This window comes from Branchiostoma floridae, chromosome 8 (genome assembly GCF_000003815.2).
Source record: "Branchiostoma floridae strain S238N-H82 chromosome 8, Bfl_VNyyK, whole genome shotgun sequence".
Classification (NCBI taxonomy): Eukaryota; Metazoa; Chordata; class Leptocardii; order Amphioxiformes; family Branchiostomatidae; genus Branchiostoma; species Branchiostoma floridae.
The window spans coordinates 11,636,928-11,663,557 of record NC_049986.1 but is presented as its reverse complement, the minus strand read 5'-3'; the positions used below and the strand labels follow the sequence as shown (position 1 = coordinate 11,663,557).

Genomic DNA, 26,630 nt, shown 5'->3' with positions numbered 1-26,630 from the left:
AATGCCTGAAGGAAACCGCCACTTGTAGAGGGATAAGGTAGAGTAAGAAGGGGGAGACATGGAAATGTCTTATCAGTAACATTCAATAGTGATATGTACCTAAACAATAGGTTATATAACATGCCAGGAAAACAAATATGTCCAGACAAAACTTATCAATTGACGCTGTGACTCAGACTGAGAGCTTAGTAGGTACAACTTAAAAGCATAGCAAGTCTTACAGTCACAGAAACTGAGTAAGGGTATATTAGTAACACAATGTAAAGACCTTTGGAGCTCAATAACTTTAAAAAATAATTTAGTCATTAAATCAGTGATCTAAATAACAACCACAAAACAGTTATGTCAAAGCAAATCAATCTTTTACCAAACAATTTCATTGTAACAAAATTGCAGCAAATTCTTCATCAATATTGTAAAGAAATAGCTTTCCCAACTGCATTCATGTACACAATCGAACAAAGTTGATTGTTGTGAGTTGTAATGATGCTGCTGGTTTATCTTGATAAATAGAATTCATTGGAAAACAATTTCCCAAGACGATTCTATGCAAAAAAAGTCATGGAAAAACAACAAAGGCAATCAAGGAGAGCAAACTTCAGGCCCTAATTGGCAGAATACGTATTGATCATCTGGCGTGAAATACTTTTAGACTGCGTAGACATGGGAGATTGGAAGAGATAATCCCACAAACAATACCGTGAAAAGATCTTATAAACACATCCTAATGCTGTGACCAAATATGTCCTGATATGCACCTATGTGTTGATATTTGGAATAAGTTCAATAGCCCTTCTGTCCACAAAGATGGGACACTATACTTCCTTAAGTTCCTACAGATTCTTCTGTAAGGAAAAGACAGGAGCCCACCTAAGCTTCCATGACAATGGCAGGCCACTTAATTAGAAGAGGTCAGATTTCCACTTCTGTTTTGATCAACAGATTCCATGTCAGGCTTTACCGCAACTCCTGTTTCCTTTTCCTGCGATTCAGACCCAGCCGAGCATTCTGTCCGTCTTCCGCTGCTTTCAGTGCAAAGTGTAAGGTGATCTACTGTAGGATCTTCAATGAAAAGTGCACAAAAGCCACCATTGCAGGACGTCTGTCATTTATAGTTTGATCTTTTATCTTGTCACAAAGTAATACCTGATCTAACTACAATAGTACACCCCATCCTAGTACAATATATTACACAATGGCAGCACAACTCCTGCAAGCTCTAGTGAACTGATACCTTACATTAAAGGATGAAATGGTCCTTACTCAATTAATCATGGTAGTTACCAGTCAGAAGTAACCACTATCAGCTCTACTACATGCATATATCTTTCATTTTGTAGCTAAGATGAAATAGGAAAAAATTTCTTCAGTATTATTGCTTTGTTTTCAAGAATGACATCTTGTGTAACAACACAAGAAGTCTTCTAGGATACCAAATATCTAGAGATCCCAAATTCCTAACAACTTGGCTTCTTTCAGGTTGATGCTGTTCAATGCTAGTAGTTCAAAGCAGTTAATGACTATTTCCCTTTTTCATTAGGACAAGGTTGTAAAAAGTTTAGCTGCTATGGGCCAAGTCAAACAACACCTACAACAGAGAATAGCCCTCACACAAGGGTCACACCTATTGGAACCCTCATGGCAAGATGACATGTTAACTTTCCCAGGTACAGCTATCATCAGACAGCAGTGGAATAGAGTTATCTGAGGTCATTTTGAGGAAAAGTTGTACATATTTATTGTCTGAGGGACAGGAAAAGGAAGATTTGTTCAACCCCTCCCCTTTAGAAAACAAATCAATTCAAAGTCTACCTCTGCAAGTCAGACTCAAAAGTGCAACTGAGTCATGTGACCAGAAAATATGCTGCTGATTAGAAAATACTGTAACATGTTTTCTGCAAAATACAACTGTTTTGATATCACAATACACATTATTTCTGGCCAGCATTACAACCAAACGTAGCACTAAGATTTACTATTAACAGTTGCAGTTTTTAGCATTTCAAAAGCTTGTCCCAAAATCCATACAAAAACAATTCTACCATCACAAAAATATCAATCTAAATAACAACACTTAGACAAGACTACTTGAGATCGAAATGCCTGTATCAGTTTCATCATTGTTGGTATCACCAAATACACAAAGCAGTGAGAAAATAGCTCTATAACCCCAGGCTGTGTATTACCTCACCTCTACACAGACACTATTGTGATAACTATAATCACACCAATGGGCTCTTCATCTCTTTACATTATCTCTTCACATGCGCATATCCTCTGTCCCACTGGGGCTTCACATGTGTATGGTGATGTACATGCTGGCCTGAGCAAATCAATGTACTGGTTTATTCAATCTCAGATTCTTGCAATATGACAAACATCTATCATAAAATCATACAACAGTTTTCAAAGAGTTCAAGTGATGTTGGAAAGATAAGATTACCTCCTCCATTAAACCTAATCAATTTGCAAGGCTCTAATTGGTACAACATATGTGGGTGACACCTGTCCCTGGCCTTATCATGTCCATGCCCACGGCTATGCAAATGTCATTATCCTCAAGAAGGTGCAGTCTTCCTTCTCATCAGAAATAATCGCTGCAGACTTTGCATGACAGAGAGGCAATCAGCTGAAACGACAGAAATTCCGGCTGTCCCAATCAGGCCAATGCAGGGTCCCGAAGTTTTGCTGTCTGCCCCCCTTCCCACCAACATGTCCATTTGGCCTAGTTGAACACATCCTACCGCACCTCCCCACATGGTAGTGCTCAGTACTATCTCCACCCTTGAATTAGAAACTTATGTCAAGAGGTAGCAATTAGCAAAATTGGTTTAGTCTGCTCCCCACCCTGAGGTGGGGTTAGCTTTGGGCAAAGTCTGGCAGAGGTGACTCCAAATAGTTGGGTCCTGTTGCATCTACAAGTTTCTACTAATAGAAACATTCAAAACAAATATAACTCAAACGTCCAGACAGTAAAATCAATGTATCAATCCTAACTGACCAAGCTAATGCTGCTGCTATCCAAACAATTTCCTCTTCTCAATTTTATCGCTGGATTTGACTTATAATTTGTAAGAATATACAGGCAATTATTCAGACTATGTTCAAAATATCATTTGGTTGATGTGACCCTTGCCAAGGAATTCTGATATTATTACATCATGCATTTCTGAGATTACTGCATGACAAACCTATGGGAAAAGAGATATGTACTTGACCAAATCATCTCTTGCCATGGCCAATACACATGTTAAATAATTCATGCCCATAGCAGTTCAATCAGTATGGGGTATTCCAAGAAAACTTTCACAACTGTTTGATATTTGTCCACATGTTTATCCTGGGTCAAAAACGAGGCTGTCTTTCCCGCGACTCCCTGACCTGTCGGACCCCCAGCAACCTTGCGCAATGCCTTCCCTGTATGACACGGGATTTAGTTGCCTTTGTTAGGCTGGATTCCACCTCAATTGTCAAGCAGACAAATGCTCCTGTGGGGGGTTGTTCCACTTTTAGCTCAGGTCATGCCTGGGGCTAACAGTGCTTGGATAACGGTGGACCGTTATCATTATGCTGCCCAACCGTTTGACAGCACCTATCCTAAAAAGGCTGTGATATTCTGCTACCTGGGTGGAGGGGAGGGCTGCATCACGACTATTGACATAACACAGGTCTTTTTAGGGGCTGTTTTCCCTTGACATACCATAGGGAAAACCCTGGGCTATCCAGAAATTATGGAAATCTCCTACACTCTTATCTAACGCATTTGTAATCCCTCACACATACAGGGTATTGTGGCTTCAAGGCTACATATGTATAGCCTCCTCCAGTGCTGATTAAGATAAAGGCAGATACAAGCACTTTGATGTTATCCAACAGCCCCTATGATGTCCTGAAACCCAGACTAACAGAGCTACAGGACCCATACCAGACATTTTCCAGGCGGGCCCATGCCCCATTTGCCAGGATATCCCGTCCCCCTTTTGTCTACGGGACCGCTCGAGCATTCCTGTTCAGAGGAAAGACACTTGTTTATTCTGGCCCCCGAGAATAATTGAAACTTTATCTGTTTTTCTCTGGCAACCCAAAAATTCTTGGTGCTTCACATAGACCTATACAAACACAGGCCGGGGGTTGACCTAAAAGTAAACAAGCGTTGATTTTTCAACCTTCATCCCCTCCAACAAACGTCCGAAATCTGGATCTGCCGCGGACACACTCCAGGTCCGATTTTCTCAATCAAGCTGTAGGGTTTGTTTGGGTCTCTCGGGACTGGGGAAAGGTAAACTGGAGGTTTGTCAGCCGATGGTCTGGCGTCTTGGGCGGCCATTTTGACCCATCACTGATGGCTGGAGCAGACCCAAGGCTGCACACACGCAGAGAATAAATCTTCTTTCCTCCACTTCCTAACACCATTCAATTTACAGATATTACAGCAACACAATCACAAGACAATACTCTATTGCTTGGGCTTGTTTCTCGTGATTATTACCTTACAGAAAAGTCAGATAGCACAGAACTAGACATGGGTGTTTTTAGAACAAAGTTAGGCCGCTTGCTTGCGGACGGACCCCTGACGGAGAGGGGGAGGGGGGCGAACTCGATACGGAACTTTTCGCTCTTTCGCAAAGTTTGTTTCTGACTTGTGTGTAAATGTGTCTTTTTGTGTCTTACCTAGGGAGAGCGTGATGTTGACCTCGTTGGGATACTGAACTCCTTGCAGCATGGTTTCCGACTGCCACCAGGTCGTGTTGTCGTCGTTGTTGAAGTCGGTGAGGTATCTGGGAGGATGGGTGAGGCGCGGGTTGCTGGAGTCGCACATGTGGCAGGACTTGGTGACTCCGGTCACGCCGGTCTGCAGACAGTACTCTATCGGAGGGTCTCCGCAAGTGTTGGTGGCCACCACCAGTTTGTTGAAGGCCGCATTCTCGAACTCAGGCATGCAGCGCTGAGCCCGACCCTGCCTGTCCACACACTCGCCCATCGTGTGGCGGCCCACGGCACCCAGACACGGCGAAACGACGCCGAGAACACACGCTACAAAGTTAAGGACCGTCCGAAAGCCCGGTCTACCTCTCCACCCCGCCATGCTGCCGTAAATCCCTGCCGTTACGGTTGAGTCGCGGCGTTTTCTCCGTCGTCCAAACACAGAAAAACCCCGGCTAGAACTACACCGCCTCCGAAACCGCAAACCTCAGCCAGCCTCAGCTCTGCTCCCAGGCCAAACCAAACGCGCACAGGAAGTAGGGACCGGCCGGGTGGTAATTTATGCACCATCAGCTGACTACTCGGCGCGGGAAATTTGAACACGGAAGTCGGAACGTGTCCATTTCATCAACATGTCTGTTCCACCTAACATGGAGGTTGTCGTGGATTTGAAAACATGTTAGCTTCTATAACGGTAACGGGCCCGCACCGATGTTTTTCCAACCTTATTGCGCTCGTAATTTCGATAGTAACTATTCACACCTGTGTGTTCACACATTGATTGACGAATTGGGGAACTTGTTTCAGTGATAATTTAGGGAACGGTTGGTGTATCAAACGGGGAATATGTAAACTAGCCCCATTTATCCTTGGTCTAGTCTGACAGATTGATAATGATAATTATTCATATGATTAAACCCGAGCAGTATGGTCTCGAAAACGAACTAAGGCAAAGTTTTCTTTCTTCAACATTTGAGTAAGCAAACGTAACGTTACCAGGAACTATATGATGTATCATCGGTGATGAGAACTACACATGTAACGTTACATGTAGAACGTTTTCCCATGTTTTTAGAAAAATGAATAAATAAAATCTCGTGCACCGACTTGCAACTCTCACATGTTTATTCCATTGCAAAACAACCTTCCAGCATAGTCTTACACCCGGAATATGTCGGACATAACACATTCCAACTATAACCTCTCCCCTCTGTTTCGAGATTAGAGTGGCATTACTGCAGCACGGATGGGTTCATGATTACCACAATTGCAACGAGAATGGAAGGACACCATACGGAGCAGAAGAGAAACGCACTCGAGGCTATGTCATGTTGGATACAAGACTTTTGGGTAACGCCTTTTGGGAGAACCTAGTGAATTCACTGTCATTCAATCACGAACCTGATTAGTAAGATGATGATGGTAGTATGTATCCTGCCTATGGCGAAGAATTCGATAGAAATTTGACGAAAACTCACAATTCGTCCTAACTTACAAATGATGAAACACTTTGTATATACATGTTTTTTTTTTAAATAACTATCTGTAAGCTGCCTTGCCGATAATGTTAGAAAAACATTGTTGGTTGTTCTGACTGCCGTTTGATTGATGCACAAAGTTCCGTAAACTTGTGCAAAGTCTTTTAAGACGTTAAAACGTCTTCGCAGTATCTCCTTTAGAAGGAATGTGTGACGTTTAAGTTGCTGACGTAGCCATTCTAATGAAAATCACGAGTAATTATTATTATTATTATTATCATCTTAGGCCAACAAATGCATAACTAGTGACATGGAAAGGTACGAGCTTCTGAGTAAAAGTTAGCTCCATCATGCATTTGCAACCTTTTCCCACAAGATTCTGTTGACGTGTTGATACTAATAATCGGCTTTACTTCAGTTCTTCTGAGACTCTCAAAGTTTCCGAGACAATTCTGTTTCTTTGTTCGCGTACCTGGATATATCAAATTTGTTTGAGTTAATACTACAAACACAAACTCACAGAAAAGATGACACCCGGCTTGGCGTGAAGAACATAACAAAGGAACACAAAATAACACATAAGTTATCAAAACCTATCAGCTGAAGAGGCCAACAAATCCATAGAAGGAAAAAATACTTCTCACTTGAATGTTGTTTGTTCTCGTCTACAAGCAATGACTGCAAAACTAAACGAAAAAGTTGATGATGTTTTTGGTTTGTGAAAAACACCAGAACACGTATTCAGTTGATATACATAAGAAACTATAACATCACTAGACACAAATAACGCAAATTCGGGGGTAATTTGCATATCTAATTAGAACTAGCTATGCAAGAATATACTTCCAAATTGTCAACCAAATATTAGGGACGTAACTTTTATAGAAAGTAGTCGTAATCTCAAATCCGTTTTCAAAACGGGTGCTCTCTTCTCGCGATATATACAACCAAAACCCTAACCGCTAGGGTTAGGGTTAGGGTTAGGATTATGTTTAGAGCCAACATGGTTAAGTCGGTCAAACTTCATGTATCATTGGAAAGGTCTCTTGGTATGTAGTTGTAATCTGAAAACCGTTTTCAAAACGGGTGCTTTCTTCTCGTGATATGAGTTAAGCACAACACAACCCTAGCAGCTAGGATTAGGGTTAGGGTTAGGGTTAGGGTTAGGGTTGTGTTTAGAGCAAACATGGCTAAGAATGTCTTCTAGTCGGTCAAACTTGGTTTCATTGGAAAGGTCTTTTGGTACGTAGTTGTCGTTTGAAAACCGTTTTCACCCCTATTAATAATATGTATTTCTAATTCATATCATAATACATTATTGATAAAAATGTGTATAGCCAGTTTGAGAAGATACTACATGTACTAAGTATCTAATGATATTGAAAACAATTGATTGCATCTTCTCGGAAGGCTGTGAGCCACTTTTTGTAAACTTCCAGTAAATGTACGAGCACTCATACAACTGAATTTTCTATTATAGACCAAACAGTTTGTATGACATGATAAATGTTCCCAGTGGTAATACACGAATGCCGATTTGTGCACATGTAGTAATGTAATTAGGATATTCAAAGCAAATTGTAAATGCATATTTGTTCGGCCAGGATCAGTAGACTGTCATTTACAAGTAAGTGCGTATCCATACTGATACAAGGCATATCCATTTCAGGAATATATAATACATATATCAAACTATAAGTTGTAACTAGAGATCCACGACCACATACCTTCGCCAAATGATTTTAACCTTTTTAACTGATGTATTATGTGTGTTTTGTCATTATGTATGCAAATAAGATTCTCATTTGCAGAACTTATATCAAGGTGATCCTCTGCTCAGCCCAAATAAAAGCATTGCCCTCGCCCACTTGATACAAGCACATTGGCTAGATAAATTCAGTTTGATACGTGGCAGTTGCTTTCTCTTTCGATTTAATTTTGCACAACGTTTGTTATGGCGGATTTCAGGTACTGTAGTCTTTGCGTCTTTACAGTGTCTCTGTGTCAAGACTTGTCGATAATCATAATCATCCATGTTGAGGAGACGGCAAAAGTTGCTGTCGACGACAAATCTCTCGTTCCATGCAGTGGCTTCTAACACCTTCAATTTCTGTGTAGAGGCCTCTTCCTCACAAAACTGTGACGTCATGTGGTTCAGGTGCTTGAACTGCTTCACCTGAAAGTAGAGTGAATATAATCTCCAAACAGAAGATTTAATTGGAGAATGTTTTGTTGGTCTTTTTAGGGATTTACTCTGCCTTTCTATATATGTCTCTCTAAATAGCGGTCGAGCGCTTTCCGGATCCCTCAAGTAGGCCACAAATTAAACTCATCTTGTATGTTGATTTTAAATGTGTTGCGTTTATATGTCAATAAAGATGATGTCAACCTCCTATAAATCCGACCGAACCACCTGCTTGGAGATTAGGAGGACTTTGGAGTTGTTGACGCAGACATTCTAATGAAAATCTGCAGTAAACCTTATTACTATTTATCCTATCTTGGATCAAGGGCTAGCGAAATATACGAACTTCTGAGTAAAAGTCAGCTCCTTCGTTTGCAATCTTTTCCCACAAAGTTCCGTTGAAATGTTGATACAGCTTGTAGTCGGCTTTACTCCAGTTCTTGTGATTTTCTCGAAGTCCCCGAGGCAGGTCTGTTTCTCTGTAGCTGGGCATACAATAGAACATGTAATGTACATGTTGGGCGAATGAGGACTTAAGTTGCATGATTAATGAGGACATTTTATAATTCCATTACTTTCAATAACTGGACTTCAATAAATGTAACACATGTATTTTATGGTAGGTGGAACATATGCAGACACCAAATATTGAAATGAGAAACTGATTTGAATAATGTATGCAGAAAAATGCAAAAACAATTATTATTGATGGGAATTTTATACTTGTGACATGTGTACGTTTGTCAATTATGATCATGGTGATGATAAAGCTATAAATATTTCATGGAGGTAAGAGGTCCCTGAACTCTAATTTTCTTTTTCGAATTGCTTGTTCCTATTTTGGCCATTATTGATTTAAGAATCGCCAATCTGTACAGATACAGATTCTTAAACCTGTATTTGTTCTTACACTCACTTTCGACCGTTCTGTACTTTGTAAAGAATGTCGGTCAGCTGCCAGCACATATAGCGCTTCAGCATGACTAGCGACTCGTCGAAGTGCTCCAGCACCATTACCAGCAGGAAGTCCCGGTCCAACTGGGCGACGTAGTCATGGACGTACTGTTAGAATACGACACAAATCAGTAAAGCAATCGTTTTATCATGGCTGCCAACTTCACAAGGAGAAGAACATGTTTTTTCTCCGTCTCTCTCTTCACAAACACCTGTGACGTATCGAGCTAGTGTGTTACACCGAAAGCGGCGCCGTTATAATAGCTATATTGACAAGAAGTGACATCTGCAAAGAGACTACTTGGTACTATCAGGTATTATTTGATTATCTATGGGTTTTCCGCCTACGCCATGTGGAGCTAGATCCAAGATGGCGAACGGTTACTCGGAACATACAAATGATTCTAAGAAAGGAGTTTTGAGTCTTCTGTTTTTAAAATTTTCCGGGGTAGTACTACAAACGTACATCTTCGTTTTCCGACATTTTCGTCGGGATGCCGAGATCGTAGGCCATGAGATTCTTGGTCTTGGAGAAGGTGCTGAGATTGTGGGACTGGAAGTAGGCACCTTCCAATTCCGCCGGGCTCTGCAAGAAGAACTGGACGGGGTCGTCTTTCGGCAGACCATACAGTCGCCTCAGGTGAAAGAAGTTGATGACGGACTGCAAATGACTGGTAAAAAAAAAGAAGTATTCATCTATTTTTAATTCACAATCTCAATACAATACCCCACAACCATAGTAAGATGAAAGTAAATATTGAGAGGTCCATGGAAGAGTAAAAGTATTTCAACTCAGTTGTGATTGCCTGATGGTAAACTATACCCCCACCTGTAAGGCTCCCTGACTATAGCCAGGTACACAGTGTTGTTGGGCAGTAGGTTCCTGAAGATCTCCCTGTTGTACACCGTGTGAAACACCAGCATGTCAAAGGGACGGCCGGGAATGGGCTGGAGGTAGTCCTCTTTCTTCATCAGGTACGGCCAACCTGAGGGTTAGGGGTCTTGTTTGAGCGATAAAGAAAATCCGCTCTTCCTTTTCAATACAAGAACAGTAACGTTAAAAATAACTTTTAAAGACAAATGTGACTTCACTAATGCTTCCAAACTACCATTGACTACGCACAACACACACGATTCGGCACCTGGCAGGACGATTCGGTACCTGGCAGGACGATTCGGTACCTGGCAGGACCATTCGGCACCTGGCAGGACGATTCGGCACCTGGCAGGACGATTCGGTACCTGGCAGGACGATTCGGCACCTGGCAGGACCATTCGGCACCTGGCAGGACCATTCGGCACCTGGCAGGACCATTCGGCACCTGGCAGGACCATTCGGCACCTGGCAGGACGAATCGGTACCTGACCCAGGACGATTCGGCACCTGACCCAGGACGATTCGTACCTAAGTTAGACATATGCCCACGGGACTTCTTTTTCTGTATGCACCACATAAAAATGACTGATTTAGGGATTTTTGGAATTGGCCATTTCAGACAAAAGTGTATATCTGTTGCTTTTATGTCTTGTATCAAAACCAAATGACCTGAAATTTGGAATAAAGTAGGGCATGTGCCCACAGCACTTCATCCACACTTATGGCATACATAACTTTTAAGACTGAATATCGAGTTGGGACTTTTGACCATTTTCCCGTGCCTTGGTATTGATAATAAATGATCTGAGATTTGGCATACGTTTGCCGAAGTACTTTTAAGCACAGTACTTGATTTTTCACGCGTTAGGCATACACCACTTCAAAATTATCAATTTTGGGGTTGTTTTATTCAAACGTATATTTTGGGCTCCTGCGCCAGGTGGCCGAATCGACCTGGGATGGTGCCATAATTGCCCGACATCCTCTCCTTCCAGTGGAATTGGTGGGTAGCCTGGGTGCAATAGTTCATATGGAATACCGACACTACCACCCAACCACCACCACCCACCCGCGCGCACACACATCAACAAACATTGAAGGAGTAGTTGGGGAGTCCCGTAAACTAAACTAGTATAGCACCATGGCTATGAGAAATCGAGGGGCTTGCTGACACAACATACCAATATTAACGCTTGGGCGGCTTGGCAACACAAAATGAAGATGGCGACGATGCCCGAATCGCTGGAAGATGTACTGGACTGTTGTAGAGCCGGCTTTGTGCACTTTGATGAAGGCAAACCTCGTCTTCTCCTTACAGCGACCTTCTGCTTTCCTTTCAACGCCGTCGATGTCGAGCCTAGCGTATTTCGGAATTATTGCAGTGTCGTCTAACCTACCGGATTTCGGAAGTATTGCAGCGTCGTCAATCTCGGATCTAGCCAATTTTGGAACGTAGGATCATACATTTGTGTCTAAGTGCACTATGCATATCTAAGATAAAATAAACTGAATTACGTCATTCATTCTACCTTCATGAAAACGCTATTCACAAGACAATATTCCTCAATTCATGGCAATTCCATCGAACAATCAACCAAGGCCGTTGTAGAATTCTAGAGCTGAAAATCTGCCATCTTCCGAAGCGAAAGAAAGATTTGTTTCAATCATGAAGCTGTGTACACAGATAAACCTTGCTTTTTTGGTCACCCAGCAATTACGTAACACCTCTATTTCAATGTATCCCAGAAGCAATCAACAATCGCTTTTATTGATTGAAATTAAGACTGATATTATTGGCAATATGTAGTTACCCCTCCCCTCCCTCCTACCAACTTACCCGGAACCAGTGTCATTAGAAGCGTCGGAACGGGCGACATCCTGTTCGATGTTTGGCGTTATGTTGATGACGTCTGAATAAATAGACAGGTAAGTCATGGCAACAAGAAGTACCGTACAGATGAGAAAGTTGAATCCCTGACGTACACATGTACCTGGCTTCTTACTGCTCGGTATCGCGACTGCAGTGGTTCCTGAACCGGTCATGGTGTCGGGCAAAGATGTCATCGTCAGCGACAGTAATAATTGGAATGTGACTTGTGGACAAAGGGACGCTTCCGACTGCAAGACTCGACCGTCAGGCAGTTGCGTTTTTGTATGTGGAACTATGCATGTTGGCTGCGGCTCATTTGTATGTAAATTAGCAATCAGTTCACTAACGAAATTCTGATAGGCAGGTCAGTCAACAAAATTACTTTATAAACCTTTTCTGTGGTATTCGTCGTTAGATTTCTCACTTGCTGTTTTTAATTTATTGTTCCGGATAGTTAATTCCAGCAAATTACATTTCACTGTTTTGGGGTTATAGTCCTCTTTACTTCTTAGTCTTGATACTATAGAATTCCATTCAATTACAGTCAATTATCACCAGAAAAGTGATGTTCTGCACTAAAACATAAGTTGGACTGACGGTGATGTAATGCCTTAAACGAATCACACAAAAAATGACGCGTTTGGTGTATATTAACATATAATTAACTTAACTAGAAGCAGGGACGTGCTTGAAGCAAGGAACTTTAAACACAATACGATATCTGTCGTACGACATTTTGTGTTCTACCGATCTCTTTATATTCGTTATCATAAAAGGTAACCGTATCGCGAGAAGTACTAACCCATCCTTTAAAACATGTAACCCCAAGAAGTATAAAGAAAATGAATGCTAATATTACACCAATGTGTACAACGTGACGAAAGTAATGCAACAAGTGTGTCAACAATTGCTCTAATGCATATTGCCCTCTCCTGGAGGGAAAGGTAAGTGTATCATATCGGTATGCCAGCGGGTATTCGGTCACTCCACAGTACTAATGATTAATAGTGAAGTCCACATCCTTCATCATCTTCCGTCAGTCAGTGACGTCTTTTTCTCGATGATTTTCGACGTTTGGTCTTGACCGATTGTTTGGCCGGGACTTGTTCTTTGACCGGGGCTGGTTGTTTGACCGGGGCTGGTTGTTTGACCGGGGCTGGTTGTTTGCCCGGGGCTGGTTGTTTGACCGGGGCTGGTTGTTTGGCTGGGGCTGGTTGTTTTTGTGGAGGTTTCGGAGGGGGAGGGAGCCATTTCGGCCATGGCATATTGACTCCGTTCTTTCGCAGCTCTGTCACGTGCATCTTCTTCAAGGTGACAAGGTGTCTACTATTTAGCAATGTACAAAACTTGCGGTCAATGACAAATTCGTTATTCCACCGGGTAGTCCCGAAGCGTTTGTCTGCGGTCTTGTTGTTGACGACCGTTACGTCACAGAATCGAGTGGTCATTTGGTTGATTTGCCTGAACCGCGTCACCTGTAAAAGGACAACACTTTTAGTGACATCAACGTCAGAGGGAAAATCTTAAAAGTCCTTTTGACAGTCAAAATGAATGTTACTATCTAGCTATCTACCACACTGTAGATTACGACTTAACGGTTCGTGACATCACAGCTTTTGTTCTGTCTTCGTCCTATTCTTATTTCAAGTATTGATAGATCTATCATGACAAAGCGGGAACATATTAAGAAACATAATAGATATGATTATATCTTTAATGAAGGAAAGGAGCTAATGGAGTCCAAGAAAAAAGAGTGATCGACACATCACCTCGTCAAAGAAGCCCTTCCCCTCATTTGCGATTTTCTCCCACAGGGTTCTGTTGAAGTGTTCATAGATCAGGTAATCAGCCTTGCTCCAGTCTCTGTGAATCTTCTTCATCTTAGGGGACAGGTCATCCTTCTTAAAACCGTATCTAATGCGGACAAGAGAGACCTTGGGTTTGTTTAAATCACTGAAAATCATTATGAAATGATAGTTTGGCAATGATCCGCATTTGGGGGACACGATATTTCCGAGATTCAGATGGAACTGTTAATTACAGCAGTTCTGTTCAAATCGTCGAATACAGTTCCACACCTATACTTCAAGCCACATATTGCGTTTTATGTGCATCGTAGGTTATATGTCCATTTCAACTATTTTTTAACTCATTACTGTATTGTTATCGAGTTATTGCTGTCTCTTTCAATCATATTTGTTCCTGTACTCACTTTCGACTGTTCTGTACTTTGTAGAGAATGTCGGACAGCTGCCAGCACATGTAGCGCTTCAGCAGGACTAGCGACTCGTCGAAGTACTCCAGCACCATCACCAGCAGGAAGTCCCGGTCCAACTGGGCGATGTACTTTTGAATGTACTGTGTTTGATTAAATATCATACATGAATGTATAATCTCTGCCCGTTACGCCTATTCGACAATAAGGTTTGTGCCATTGTGCAATAGAATGTATATAGAATGTACAGGACAAAAGATACGAAACCGACAGTTCTGCTGCATTACGAAAGGCAGCTGCCAGGGGGCCAAAGTCGAACTCGACCTTCGTCTTCAAGAAGCTTATATCCCCGGAAAGGCCCACAGACCAAATATCCCACAGACCAAATATCGTCACAATACATCCGGGGGTTCGTAAGTTATTGCTTCTAAAACACAAACACAAAGACACAGACGTGGACCCTTTCTGAAAAACAAGAGTTCGGAGGCCTCATACCTCCATGAAATATTGTGATTGTGTCTTACCTTCCACATTTACATAATCTATGCTTGGTTATGTACACCTTTAAATAACTTATACCGTTCACAATGTTGACAGTCGTATCATTTACCATTTAAGAATTATGGCACTTTCGCGTTAATTATGCAAAGAGGTTCTTGAGTTAAATTGACTACAGAATCCGGAAACACAAACACACACAAAACTATATCTCCATTTTTCATGTTTAGTGGGGCAGATAACATCAAATTTTGGAGGAATCTTTCACTTTGTGATACAAGCACCAAACTTGGTACAGATACTCATTGGACTTTACTGTTTTGAAAAAGTACGCGGGCCACTTGATTTGACTTTCGGCGCCCCCTAGCGGCGCGTTTTGGTACTGCAGCAGACCTTCCGGGCTTTGTATCTCCTGTTCTAAACATGCTACAGTCATGATTTTTATGTGGTAGAAAGCTGGTAGGGTAAGGAACAAGTGACGTAAGTTTGGTTTCCCTAGCGGCTTGTGTTGGAACTACAGCGGCGTTTTTTTGCCGCTGCCGAATTGCCCTAGGGGCGCTTTTTGGTACTGCAGCAGACCTTCCGGACTTTGTATCTCCTGTTCTAGACATGCTACAGTCATGATTTTTATGTGGTAGGAAGCTGTTGGAGTAAGGACGAAGTGATGTAAGTTTGGTCTCCCTAGCAGCTTGCGTTGGAACTGCAGCAACGGTTTTTTGCCGCTGACGAATGTGAAGCGGAACAACTCCGGACGTTTGAAATGTCCAAAAGTAGGTTCTTGACTATGGGACAGCTAAATGTTCAACTCTAATTGTGATACAAGCGCCAAACTTAGTACAAATACTCATGTGATACTACTCTTTTGAAAAAGTACGCGGGCCACTTGATTTGACTTTTGGCGCCCCCTAGGGGCGCTTTTTGGTACTGCAGCAGACCTTCCGGGCTTTGTATCTCCTGTTTTAAACATGCTACAGTCATGATAAAATATTTCGTCACAATATGTCCTAGTTTGTCTATAATTCTCACCATCTGTTGCTCACAAAAGTATTTAAAAAAAGCTCCTTAGAAGGTTGAGAGGTGACCATTTAGCTTTCCCATAGTCAAAAACCCACTTTTAGACATTTTAAACGTCCGAAGTTGTTCCGCTTCGAATTCGGCAGCGGCAAAAACGCCCCTGTAGTTCCAACGCAAGTTCCTAGGGAGACCACTTACGTCACTTCTTCCTTGCACCAACAGCTTTCCACCACATAAAAGTCATGACTGTAGCATGTTTCGAACAGGAGATACAAAGCCCGGAAGGTCTTCTGCAATACCAACAAGAGTTCGTAGACCTCAGGCCTGCATGAAATGTATTGGGTTTCTGTAGACCTATTGTGTATTTTTGCCTTTTTGTCTGTGGTACGTGGTTGGAAAAATGAGCTTTTTACCCTGTTGGTTGTGCACCATGCAAAAGTCTGAAATTCCATTTTCTGAATTTGTAAGTTTGGACATGGATGAACATTACTTATTTTGGATTTCTTAAGTATGTAACCAACCACAGTACCTTGAAGTTGTTGAGACGCAACCTTTTTTTTGTCTCAGATGGCCCATGTACATGTAGTTACTCTGTCACATGATATATTCAGTACTAATATCTTCCTATTTCAATGTACTGACCTAATGCAGCTGCTAAATCTCCTTGGTTTGTGTTCTTCCAATGATATTCATTAAAGATTTATTTCTGGGGTGTTATTCACTTGACATCGGAAGGTTACTTGCATAATTTGACCAATGATACTTTTATAGTAGTTCCATAGACATTAGACAATATGAATAGTGCTGGCCCCCATGATGCAGCAGCAACAGTTAGTCCCCAGGGTGGTATGATATTTTCATTCAATCCATCCAACCCAAATCTAAATCTCCTGTAGTACCTAAGCCAAATTTAACAGCATAATTACCTCCATGAAATGTCATGGAATAGAGGTTATATTTTCTGTTATGTGTCTCTGTCTGTGTAGACGATTACTCAAGAACGGCTGGATGGATTGGTTTCATACTTGTTGTGTTGGTGGGGTGTGATAAAAGCTTGAATCGATGAGATTTTGGGAGCCGTATCTGTCGTTATAATTGATGTAATAATATCAGAAATCACCCCTATATTTGAGATATATTGGTACAGGCATCCTGCTTAGTGTGTTTGTTAATGGGCTTAGCTGCAAGCAGATAGTGAGGTGATTTCATGACAGCTGTATGGGGAACCCCCATTAGTTACCTCCATGAAATGTCATGGAATGGAGGTTATATTTTCTGTTATGTGTCTCTGTCTGTGTAGATGATTACTCAAGAACGGCTGTATGGATTGGTTTCATACTTGTTGTGTTGGTGGGGTGTGATGAAATCTCGAATCGATGAGATTTTGGGCGCCGTATCTGTCGTTATAATCGATGTAATAATATCAGAAATCACCCCTATATCTGCGATATATTGGAACAGGCATCGTGCTTTAAGTGTTTGTTAATGGGCTCAGCTCCAAGCAGATGGTGAGGTGATTTGTATGAGGGAAACATTTGTAATGTTTGGGGAACCCCGAAGTTTTTTGAAGATGATAATTAGTTTTATTTATATCTGCTTAGGATATCATGGAGATGTGAAGCATAAGTATAATTGTAAGAAGTTGAGGTACATTTAACGGTAATGCATAACAGGTATGGATGTCTCACATACTGTACTGCTGATTTGAGTGACATGGTGATTAAAATGCCATTAGGTCCTCTCATCTGGGTTGGGTTTCAGAAGTTTTATGGGCGATACAGATGTTCTGATTTTGTTACGATAAGGGACAGTTGTTAGTTGTCTCTTTCTAGCCAATGATACTTGTTTTTTAGCAGACGCGGTTGGCGCCAAGTATTCATCTTACAGTTGGTGTAGGGCTGTCAGAGGAAAGTGTGCATCTCGTTTTTGTACCGTGTGAACAGCTGATGTTATGACATATTGTTGGAAAATCAAATCAGCATCTGACTAAAGTTGGCCACATCCCTTCTTCTTTCTGAGTTTCCCAACTTCCTCCCACCACACCGCTCTGAGGCACATAGTCGAACCTCAATAATGCTGACAACCTTAGACAGTTTAAATGCCAAACATCAAGCTTAAGGAACACCACGCTACCATATGCCGTCGACCTCTTAAACGCACAATTAAGTGTCACATTTTAATAATTACTAATCAGATGGACATCCTCTGTGTCATTAAATAAATACACCACTACTTTCCCATAACATTTATAACCATAACTCTCAAATACAACCGACTATAAACATACATACCATCCACAAAAAAGCAATAAATATTTCATGGAGGTATGAGGTCCCCGAACTCTAGTTTACTATGAAAAATGTCCTTGTCAATCCCATTTATAGATGGCAAGCTGCTGGCAATGGAAGCTTTGAAAACTTCAGAAGCTGTTGTAGTCAGAGCAACACCCAGCAAACATCCCCCCAAACCAATGAGCAGTTGCTTAGAAGGGGAATTTCATCATATATTTGCCGCGACAAAATGCAACAAACGATACTGAATTTAAAACAGAACCAAGCTAAGCCTCCACCACTTAACCCTGCCTGTACTATAGATTAAACAGGCCCAAAAACCAAGCGAATATGACTAGCCCAAAACTACAAATTACCTGTATACAGTATGGAATTGGAAATGGCATTACCAAAGAAACAAAAAGAAACACAGGACAAATCATACACATACCTTTCTCTTATGCCCACGCTCTATACAGTTCTCCTCCACATTAGAAAATTGCATCTTCTTCTGTTTAAGTTCAAGTTCAACCATGATTGCCAACAGGGTAAATGAACTTGTACCAGAACTTTAAACTCAGTACTATACAGCTGTAGAAACACCACAAAGAGTAATAAGCAAACTCCAATTATACCTGACCAACAGATATATCATCTGGTACACTCCCGTCATCTGGCACACCGTAAGACAGGGGATACAAAGTAACCTGATACATTGAAGGTTGCCCCAGGCCAGATGATGGTTCTACACCCAACCGTAATCTGTTTTCAGAACCAAGCAGATATTGGGAGGATGCCCCAACCACACCAAAACAGGGTCAACCTATACAGTATCAAGTTCAAGCACTAGGAGGCCCAAAATCAAACCTCACCACCAGGACACCACCAACAACTCACGTACCAAATAGCAACACAATGGCACCTTGCGTTCCGGAGATACAGCGCACGCCCCGTGCCCGCACAAAAGGTAACCTAAAATGTCAAGTTCAAGCACCAAGGGCGCCAAAATCAAAATTGAGAATTATTCAGCCACCGCCGACACGTGCCAAATATCATCGCGCCCGCACCAACCGTTCAGAAGATATAACTCCGGAAATACCCCTCCCGGACACAAAATTCGACCTGCCGCGTCAAGTTCAAACGCGACAAGGCCCAAAGTCAATCCTAGGCAACAGGCAACAACTTCCCACCCATGCACCAAAAATCGTCGCAATGGTGCGTATCGTTCCGGACACACAGCGCCAAAAGTGCCCCCAAAACACAAAAAATGCCACCTGCAATGTCAAGTTCAAGCGCCAGGAGGCCCAAAATCAAACCTGAGTGTCAGGCCACCACCCCCAACCCACGTACCAAAAATCGTCGTGCTCGCACCATCCTTTCTCGAGATACAGCGCCCTAAATCCCCAGCTTTCAAATTTTCCCACGCCCGTGAAAACCATACCTGCATACATGCAGGTAAAAAGCGCCCTTAGGAGCAATTTGGCAGCGGCAAAAAACGCCGCTGCAGTTCCAACGCAAGCTGCTAGGGAAACCAAACTTACATCACTTCGTCCTTACGCTAACAGCTTTATACCACATAAAAATCATGACTGTAGCTTGTTTCAAACAGGAGATACAAAGCCCGAAAAGTCTACTGCAGTACCAAAAAGCGCCCCTAGGGCAATTCGGCAGCGGCAAAAAAAAAACGCTGCTGTAGTTCCAACGCAAGCAGCTAGGGAAACCAAACTTACGTCACTTCTTCCTTACCCTACCAGCTTTCTACCACAGAAAAATCATGACTGTAGCATGTTTAGAACAGGAGATACAAAGCCCGGAAGGTCTGCTGCAGTACCAAAAGGCGCCGCTAGGGGGCGCCAAAAGTCAAATAAAGTGGCCCGCGTACTTTTTCAAAACAGTAAAGTCTAATGAGTATCTGTACTAAGTTTGGTGCTTGTATCACAATTGTAGTTGAACATTTAGCTGTCCCATACTTTTAGACATTTTAAACATTCGGAGTTGTTCCGCTTCAAATTCGGCAGCGGCAAAAAAAACGCCCCTGCAGTTCCAACGCAAGCTGCTAGGGAAACCAAACTTACGTCACTTCATCCTTACTACAACAGCTTTCTACCACATAAAAATCATGACTGTAGCATGTCTAGAACAGGAGATACAAAGTCCGGAAGGTCTGCTGCAGTACCAAAAAGCGCCCCTAGGGCAATTCGGCAGCGGCAAAAAAATGCCTCTGTAGTTCCAACGCAAGCCGCTAAGGAAACCAAACTTACGTCACTTGTTCCTTACCCTACCAGCTTTCTACCACATAAAAATCATGACTGTAGCATGTTTAGAACAGGAGATACAAAGCCCGGAAGGTCTGCTGCATTACCAAAACGCGCCGCTAGGGGGCGCCAAAAGTCAAATCAAATGGCCCGCGTACTTTTTCAAAACAGTAAAGTCTAATGAGTATCTGTACCAAGTTTGGTGCTTGTATCACAAAGTGAAAGATTTTTTCAGTTATCTGCCCCACTAGTTTGAGTAAGTTTGAAATTATCCCTAACAAAATAAGTACTTGTCGTACCATCTCGTCATCGGTCAGACCGATCGGCAGGCCCAGATCGTAGGACATGAAGTTCCGCGTCCAGGAAAATGGCTGTTTGTTCTTACTGGGTACAAGCCACTGCCGGTCAAGCTCTTCAGGATGTTTTAGTAGGGCTTCGACTGGGTCATCTTTCTTTAGTCCATATTTTCGCGCCACTCCATACCAGTTTACCACTGATTTAAGGTGGCTGCAAAAAAAAAAAGATTTCATCAATTTCCATGGTGTAGAGGATGTCCCTGTAGCGCTCACAGTTGAGATCCTGGTTCCTATGTGCTAGTATTTGAGAAACCCAGGTCCAATCCTGGGTCAGAACATCTTGGTTGGGGCTGTACCCGTTTTTCGGAAGGACGTAAATGGAGAGCGGGGGGGGGGTGGCTTTAGGGATATGCCACGAGCACATTGAAGGGAAGGGCTAGCAACCCCTCCCTGTAAAAATATACCCGTCACTGCCACCGACACAGCATGGAAACTAGTTGCCCTACTAGGCACCACAGCTGGGTCTAAATGAACAATACTGTATTTCATCCAGCTTATTTGAGTTTGTGGAAGCAGATTATGTTCTCAGAAGTGTTTCATACAATGTGTGAATGGAATAGAATTCCTACGTAATTTTGTAAATGTGGGTATGTGTACGCTAACATTAGGCATAAGTGATTGAATCTAAATAAGATTTGGACCCAGATTTCCTTCATAATCATTATTCAACGTTAAAATAATGGAATTCTTACTATCATAAGTTATTTGTAAAGGTGGGTAGATGTAGCTTAAGCGCTACACGACAAGTGATTGCTGAGCTTTTAAGGTATTTCGGTTGGCTAAATTGGCAGTTTGACCTTCCTTTGTTTTCTCATTCCTGAACTAAGAAATAATGGAGCCGTACCGAATATTGATAGATGGGCATGAAAGAATTCTAAATCTGATTTTTTGGGCCATATGATGACGTCATCAGGTTCTATTGCCCCTAACATTATTTTTTTTCTTCAGAAAATACAGCACTGACGTTTGCGCAACTTGATATCTTCTAATGACCTAGTCGCATAATTTGCAGGTAAATGAGTACTCCATATCTATCGTGTTGGGCCTGCTACTATGCATTGCAAAAGGCTGTGCATATTGGTGCCGCATTCGGCATATTTGTGGCTTAGGCTAGGGTCAACTGTAAATTCTTTCTATTAACAAAATAACTTGAGTCGGTCAAGCATAGTACTCTAATCCCCGTTCGGAAGGTCAGTAACTACGTTACTCGTTCTCTTTTATGTTTTACAATTGCTAAGATAAGACTTTCATATTTTGAACAACTTCTTTTTGTCTGGGTCATCGTCTTCGCGCCTATCAATAAAGATCCTTTCGCTTAGTGGAAGTAGATTTGTCTGAAATTTGGTATGTTTTTAGTCAAATATGGTATCAAACCAACATTCTTGATCAAACAGTTAAGCCTAACCGCAAACACTATAATTACTTCACGGAGTTTTTGTCCCACTGACTGTTTGACTTAGCCTTATTGATTCATGTGAGATTTGTTAAGATATCTCTTTGATTTCACAATTGGGCCTGTGTGCAAAAGTCTGTGCATATGTGAGCCTAGTCCTATTCTGGCATATTTTTCGCTTAGGCGAAGGTTAGCTGGTAGCTCTCTTAGTTGGTCAGGGTTGGTTGAGTTGGTCAGGCATAGAACTCTTAATCCCAGGGTCTGAGGGTTAATCACCACATGACGTATTCTCTTTTACCTTTCACCATTTCCCCACGAAGGTGTGGTTGAATCCACAAACGATAACATCATGTACTAACCTTTTATCATTCCTTCTATTCAAAATTTGAATTAGAACCTTTCAGTCAAAGGTAGTAGCTAAAACTGATGGTTATCGTTTGGGGTCTTATTTGTTGATTTTGGCGGGGCTTGTAAGAATGGACCGTGTTATGCATGATGAAACCTACGAAATGTTCGTAGGGAGCCTCCGCTGACGTTTTTCCAGAAGAAGGGTGGTAGACTCCAAGACGTGATAAAGGCAAATGAGAACACTTGAAAATAATTAAGACTGGTAAGAGTGACACATGACTGGTAAGGATGTTATACTTCCCCAGGTGCTAATATTCCTTGTGACTTTGTGAGCACCCTCGGGCGAAGTAAAGACGCATCAAGTCGTGTATCCGCCTCCATACATAGATTTCTTATGATGTAACGTTATATATTTTGTACAATCTTGAATCGTGAACTTCATTCAATGATACCTGTAAGGCTCCCTGACTATAGCCAGGTACACAGTGTTGTTGGGCAGCAGGTTCCTGAAGATCTCCCTGTTGTACACCGTGTGGTCCACCAGCAGGTCAAATGGACGGCCGGGGATTGGCTGGAGGTAGTCCTCTTTCTTCATCAGGTACGGCCAACCTGGAGGTTAGGGGTCTTGGTTGAGTGGTCATGAAATGTGAATTATGCCTATGCGTGCCAAACCTAAGCCTTTGTCCTGAAACTCTGACAAAGATGACTTTTGCTCCAAGGTTTGAACACATACGTCTGAAAGCCCCCTTTAGAAAGTGACTTTCGCTTTGCGTGTCAAACTATTAAGTATAAGCCCAGAAAAAACTAGGACCTAGACAGAAATATTTCTAAAAGCCCCCATTTGATTTTTTCTCTTTTGCTAAACACACAGAACATAAAAATCTAAACAAAGGTTTTAACTCACCCACATCTACTCTCTCGTTGCTAGGCAACACGAATTGGAGATGGCGTTTGAGTCCGAACCGCTGGAACACGGTGTACGGAGTTGTTGAGCCGGCTTTGTGTACTTTGACGAAGGCAAAGTGTATTCTCTCTGCACTACAGGACCTCACTGGGTGTGGCACGTCTGGAAGCGGGGTGGGAAGCGTTGCCGCCGTGCTCGGATTGCTTTCCACGCGTTCGCCTGAGGAATTAGCTGTCCTGGTGGCACCAGTGGCACGATCGTACATTGGAGATACCCTGAAAATTAATCATCTTTCGTTTCAAGTCGGTTTGCTTAAAGGGGCATTCCACTCCAGAAGGGAGTCTTGTTTTCCAAAAGATAATGTGTCAATGAATACATAATCAGCCGAATTTTGTGGAATTCATCTTGGGATGAATTGCGTGATGTGTGTTTTTGTAAAACAATATGACACTCACTAAACCCATGCAGACCCTTCCCATGCATTCCCTATACGCATAGACACTTTGTTTATCGTGCATATTTTCTGAATAAATGAGGTTCGCTAACCACGCCGAGAGGGCAAATTGCTCATAAGATAGCAAAGAATAGAAGAACAAGACGAGATTTCTTAGCGAACCTGAAATTAGTTTTGTAACCGTAGTTTTGCATTGTATTCAGCCATAGGGTTAATTCAATTTGAGGGTACCTGGGAAGTTCAGTAGAAGACTGAATGCTTTTGAGGCACATGAAGCAACTGGGTACTTGATCGTATAATGTGAAGTAGTATGCATTTATTACTTCCTAAAATTAATATCTATCGGAAAATAACACTCCCGTGTTGTGACGCTCATATGGTAACTGCCAACATTCCATGAAAAAGACTTACTCAAAAGAGCAAAGCGTCCACTCTGTTGGACGAAAACCGAAGTTTGTTGAGAAAACAAAGAGTGTTTTATGTCTTTCATCCATATCGTTGAAAACTTAGGTTTGCTAAGGTATGCAATCAACTGGAATGGTCAAACAGTAGGTCTTTTTAACATGTCTCATTCACATACATACTAGCAATTGAGGAGTGCCAGTGTCAACATGCAGGTCATGCAGCCTGACCATATAACAGATCTCGGCTTTGCTACCACAAAAGACTCGAAGGCAATATATGTTGAAAAGTCTCGTCGAAGGCAATATGTTGAAAAGTCTCAAATGCATTTTCTCCAGTCTTAAATTAAGCCCATAATCGAGGGAATTGTGTGTGTGTTACAAATTTGTCAATTATCTCAGGTTTTGTTTGGTTGAATAGTTTTGCAGAAGTGGAAACGAGATACCACTCTTTCCAAATATGAATCAGACTAAGGCCTAAGCTATAACTTATAGTGCCACATATGTATTTATTCCTGAGATATATGAAAAATTCACCCTTCTGAATTGACAAATACTGCCCGAGACCGACCTGTTGACGATTACTAAAAGTAAGGCAATTTTCATATAATACCCGAAACTAATCTCCAAGGAGATCCTACGGTGCCATCAAGATAGTATCAAAGCTGGCCAAGGAGTATAGCCGGCCAAAGGGAGTCAAACGGGCACCGGAGGGTTTGATACTATATTACGCCACCGTGGAACTTCTTGGAGAGATTAACCCGAAACTAGTACGCGACATTACTTCCCGACTCACCAGTTCTTTCCCGGACCACACGCTACACATTTAATACTATAATATTGTATTTCCTATGCTGTCGGAAAAAGGCGCATACTGTTATCTGGGGCCTTTACAGCATCGCTAAGGCTTAGGTCCCATTTCCGAAACGGGGCCCGACCGGGATGTTTGCAGAAACGAAAAATAAAAGTGTTTACCGAGGGATATACACAAATTATGCACTGACTATTTTTTTCACGTTCTGTGTGTTTTGTTACCTTTCTTATCATATTTTTCGTTTCCGAAACTTACTGACCGGGTGCCCTGTTTGGGAATAGGGACCTAGTTAAGCTGCCCGTGTGCCTTACGAAAATCGGTATCAAAACACTTACCTGGGGAGCGCATACGCCCGTCTTCCCGTGGTGATTTGAAAGCCGCCCATATCTACGTAGAGAGAGATGTAAGTCATCACGGCACCGAGCATGACTCCCAGCACTGCCGCAGAGGCCTTGCTGTAGAGTGAGTGTTGCTGCTTGGAGTTCGTCTCTCCTCGCTTACTCACGGGAGCGGAGATATTCCTACGAAGCGCGGACATTGCCAAACTGGAACTGTGGTGTAAACATAGAGGACATGTATTGCTTGTTGTGCTACACCTGCCCCGGCCAGGTGACAACTGGTGCATGTCTGGGCTCATACATGCCACAGTGCCAGCTCGTATTACAATGGTAATCTGCTTAAGGCCACAGCATGTAAATTTTATGGATGACATCCTCAGCAGACAGCAAAAATAGTGCGATAGGGCAAAAAAAAACCAAGATGGGTGAAAAAAAACAAGATGGCTACATTTTCAAAAATAGGCACCATGAAGTTGTGATGACTGTTGTAAAAAGAACTAAAGGGACAAAACATCGCATCAGAGCCAACAAGGTATTCATTTCTGCATTTAAGACATGTACTGGTGTGGTAAAAGTGACACAAGTGTGGTAGACTAGCATCACCAACAAAGTTGGTCACCACACTCTTAGCTTCCATATTGCATGGTGTCACTTTTACAACTATCCAATAAGTTTCATTTCTACAACTATAGTTATGGCTACCTCCCTAGTGTGACTTCTACAAGTACAATTATTAGGCTACAACACAATATATTTGCTAATTTTGGTACTTTATCGTCATATGTTGAGCATCCTGCAGAAGAAAAAAAATCTTGTTTTTTTTCTGAAATCAGGCAAAAATTAATGAGCGCGCTGATGTCATCCATAAAATTTACATGCCGTGGCCTAACTGGAAATCAAATTCTGGTTCCTTTGCCAGAAGCTGTGAAGTTGTTGCCTGCCGGATGTATCTGGAGACATATACCAGATCTAAACACTTCATATGTGCGTAGGCCTATAGTTTCCAAGAATTTTGCGGAATTAATTAATGTAATAAAGGGATTTTGGATTTCGTATTCATTTTATGGAATTAATGCCCATGTAAAGGATTCGTTACAGGAGTTTTATGAAAGACCATATCTGTGCTTGAATATCTCCGAAATCCATTATTATAGTCGTGAGAGACATATAAATCATATCTTCTTTGCCCATGAATGTTTTATCTTCAGATTGGACAAAAGTAGGTTTTTGCACAAATGAATTTTCTTTAGGGTATTGGTTTTGACATATCCTTAGGTTGTGTGGTATTCAGACGGCCTTTGT

The 26,630-nt window shown here is 42.0% G+C and overlaps 3 protein-coding genes and 1 long non-coding RNA gene across 8 annotated transcripts in view; 1 reads left to right on the top strand and 3 right to left on the bottom strand.

Annotated features, from left to right (window-relative positions):
- LOC118421562 overlaps positions 1-4,801 on the top strand; it is a 44,411-nt gene extending 39,610 nt beyond the window's left edge. The window contains exon 4 of the long non-coding RNA XR_004831850.1: positions 4,676-4,801. This is a non-coding gene — a long non-coding RNA (uncharacterized LOC118421562). The remainder of the gene's footprint in view (positions 1-4,675) is intronic.
- Positions 1-5,358, bottom strand: part of LOC118421560 (laminin subunit gamma-1-like) — a 60,143-nt gene extending 54,785 nt beyond the window's left edge. For 2 of the 5 annotated variants that reach the window (XM_035828901.1, XM_035828904.1), the window contains exon 1: positions 4,672-5,356. In XM_035828901.1, coding sequence (XP_035684794.1) covers positions 4,672-5,086 — 415 coding nt within the window. In that variant the 5' untranslated portion in view covers positions 5,087-5,356. Of the gene's footprint in view, positions 1-4,671 lie in introns of all 5 variants that reach the window. The other 3 variants (XM_035828902.1, XM_035828905.1, XM_035828903.1) reach the window with 3 other exon arrangements.
- Positions 5,359-9,279: 3,921 nt separating this feature from the next.
- On the bottom strand, positions 9,280-12,561 carry LOC118421750 (galactosylceramide sulfotransferase-like). Its single transcript, XM_035829250.1, has 5 exons — positions 12,036-12,561; positions 11,380-11,591; positions 10,151-10,307; positions 9,788-9,992; positions 9,280-9,429 (listed from the first exon to the last, which is right to left on the bottom strand). Exons 1-5 carry the CDS (start codon positions 12,260-12,262, stop codon positions 9,280-9,282), a joined length of 951 nt encoding a protein of 316 aa, XP_035685143.1. The 5' UTR covers positions 12,263-12,561.
- A 164-nt stretch (positions 12,562-12,725) lies between these two features.
- On the bottom strand, positions 12,726-25,623 carry LOC118421470 (galactosylceramide sulfotransferase-like). Its single transcript, XM_035828783.1, has 7 exons — positions 25,326-25,623; positions 23,322-23,596; positions 22,870-23,026; positions 20,620-20,827; positions 14,281-14,426; positions 13,838-13,982; positions 12,726-13,543 (listed from the first exon to the last, which is right to left on the bottom strand). Exons 1-7 carry the CDS (start codon positions 25,613-25,615, stop codon positions 13,109-13,111), a joined length of 1,656 nt encoding a protein of 551 aa, XP_035684676.1. The 5' UTR covers positions 25,616-25,623; the 3' UTR covers positions 12,726-13,108.
- Between the last annotated feature and the right edge of the window lie 1,007 nt (positions 25,624-26,630).

Coding starts and splice junctions, on each gene's coding strand:
- LOC118421470 (XM_035828783.1), bottom strand. CDS start 25,615: ATGCACCAGTTGTCACCTGGCCGGGGCAGGTGTAGCACAACAAGCAAT. Junction 23,597..25,325: donor CGGGCGTATGCGCTCCCCAG/GTAAGTGTTTTG, acceptor ATTAATTTTCAG/GGTATCTCCAATGTACGATC. Junction 13,544..13,837: donor GGAAGGGCTTCTTTGACGAG/GTGATGTGTCGA, acceptor GTCCTTTTACAG/GTGACGCGGTTCAGGCAAAT.
- LOC118421750 (XM_035829250.1), bottom strand. CDS start 12,262: ATGACATCTTTGCCCGACACCATGACCGGTTCAGGAACCACTGCAGTC. Junction 10,308..11,379: donor CCGCCCAAGCGTTAATATTG/GTATGTTGTGTC, acceptor CCTAACCCTCAG/GTTGGCCGTACCTGATGAAG. Junction 9,993..10,150: donor ATAGTCAGGGAGCCTTACAG/GTGGGGGTATAG, acceptor TTTTTTTACCAG/TCATTTGCAGTCCGTCATCA.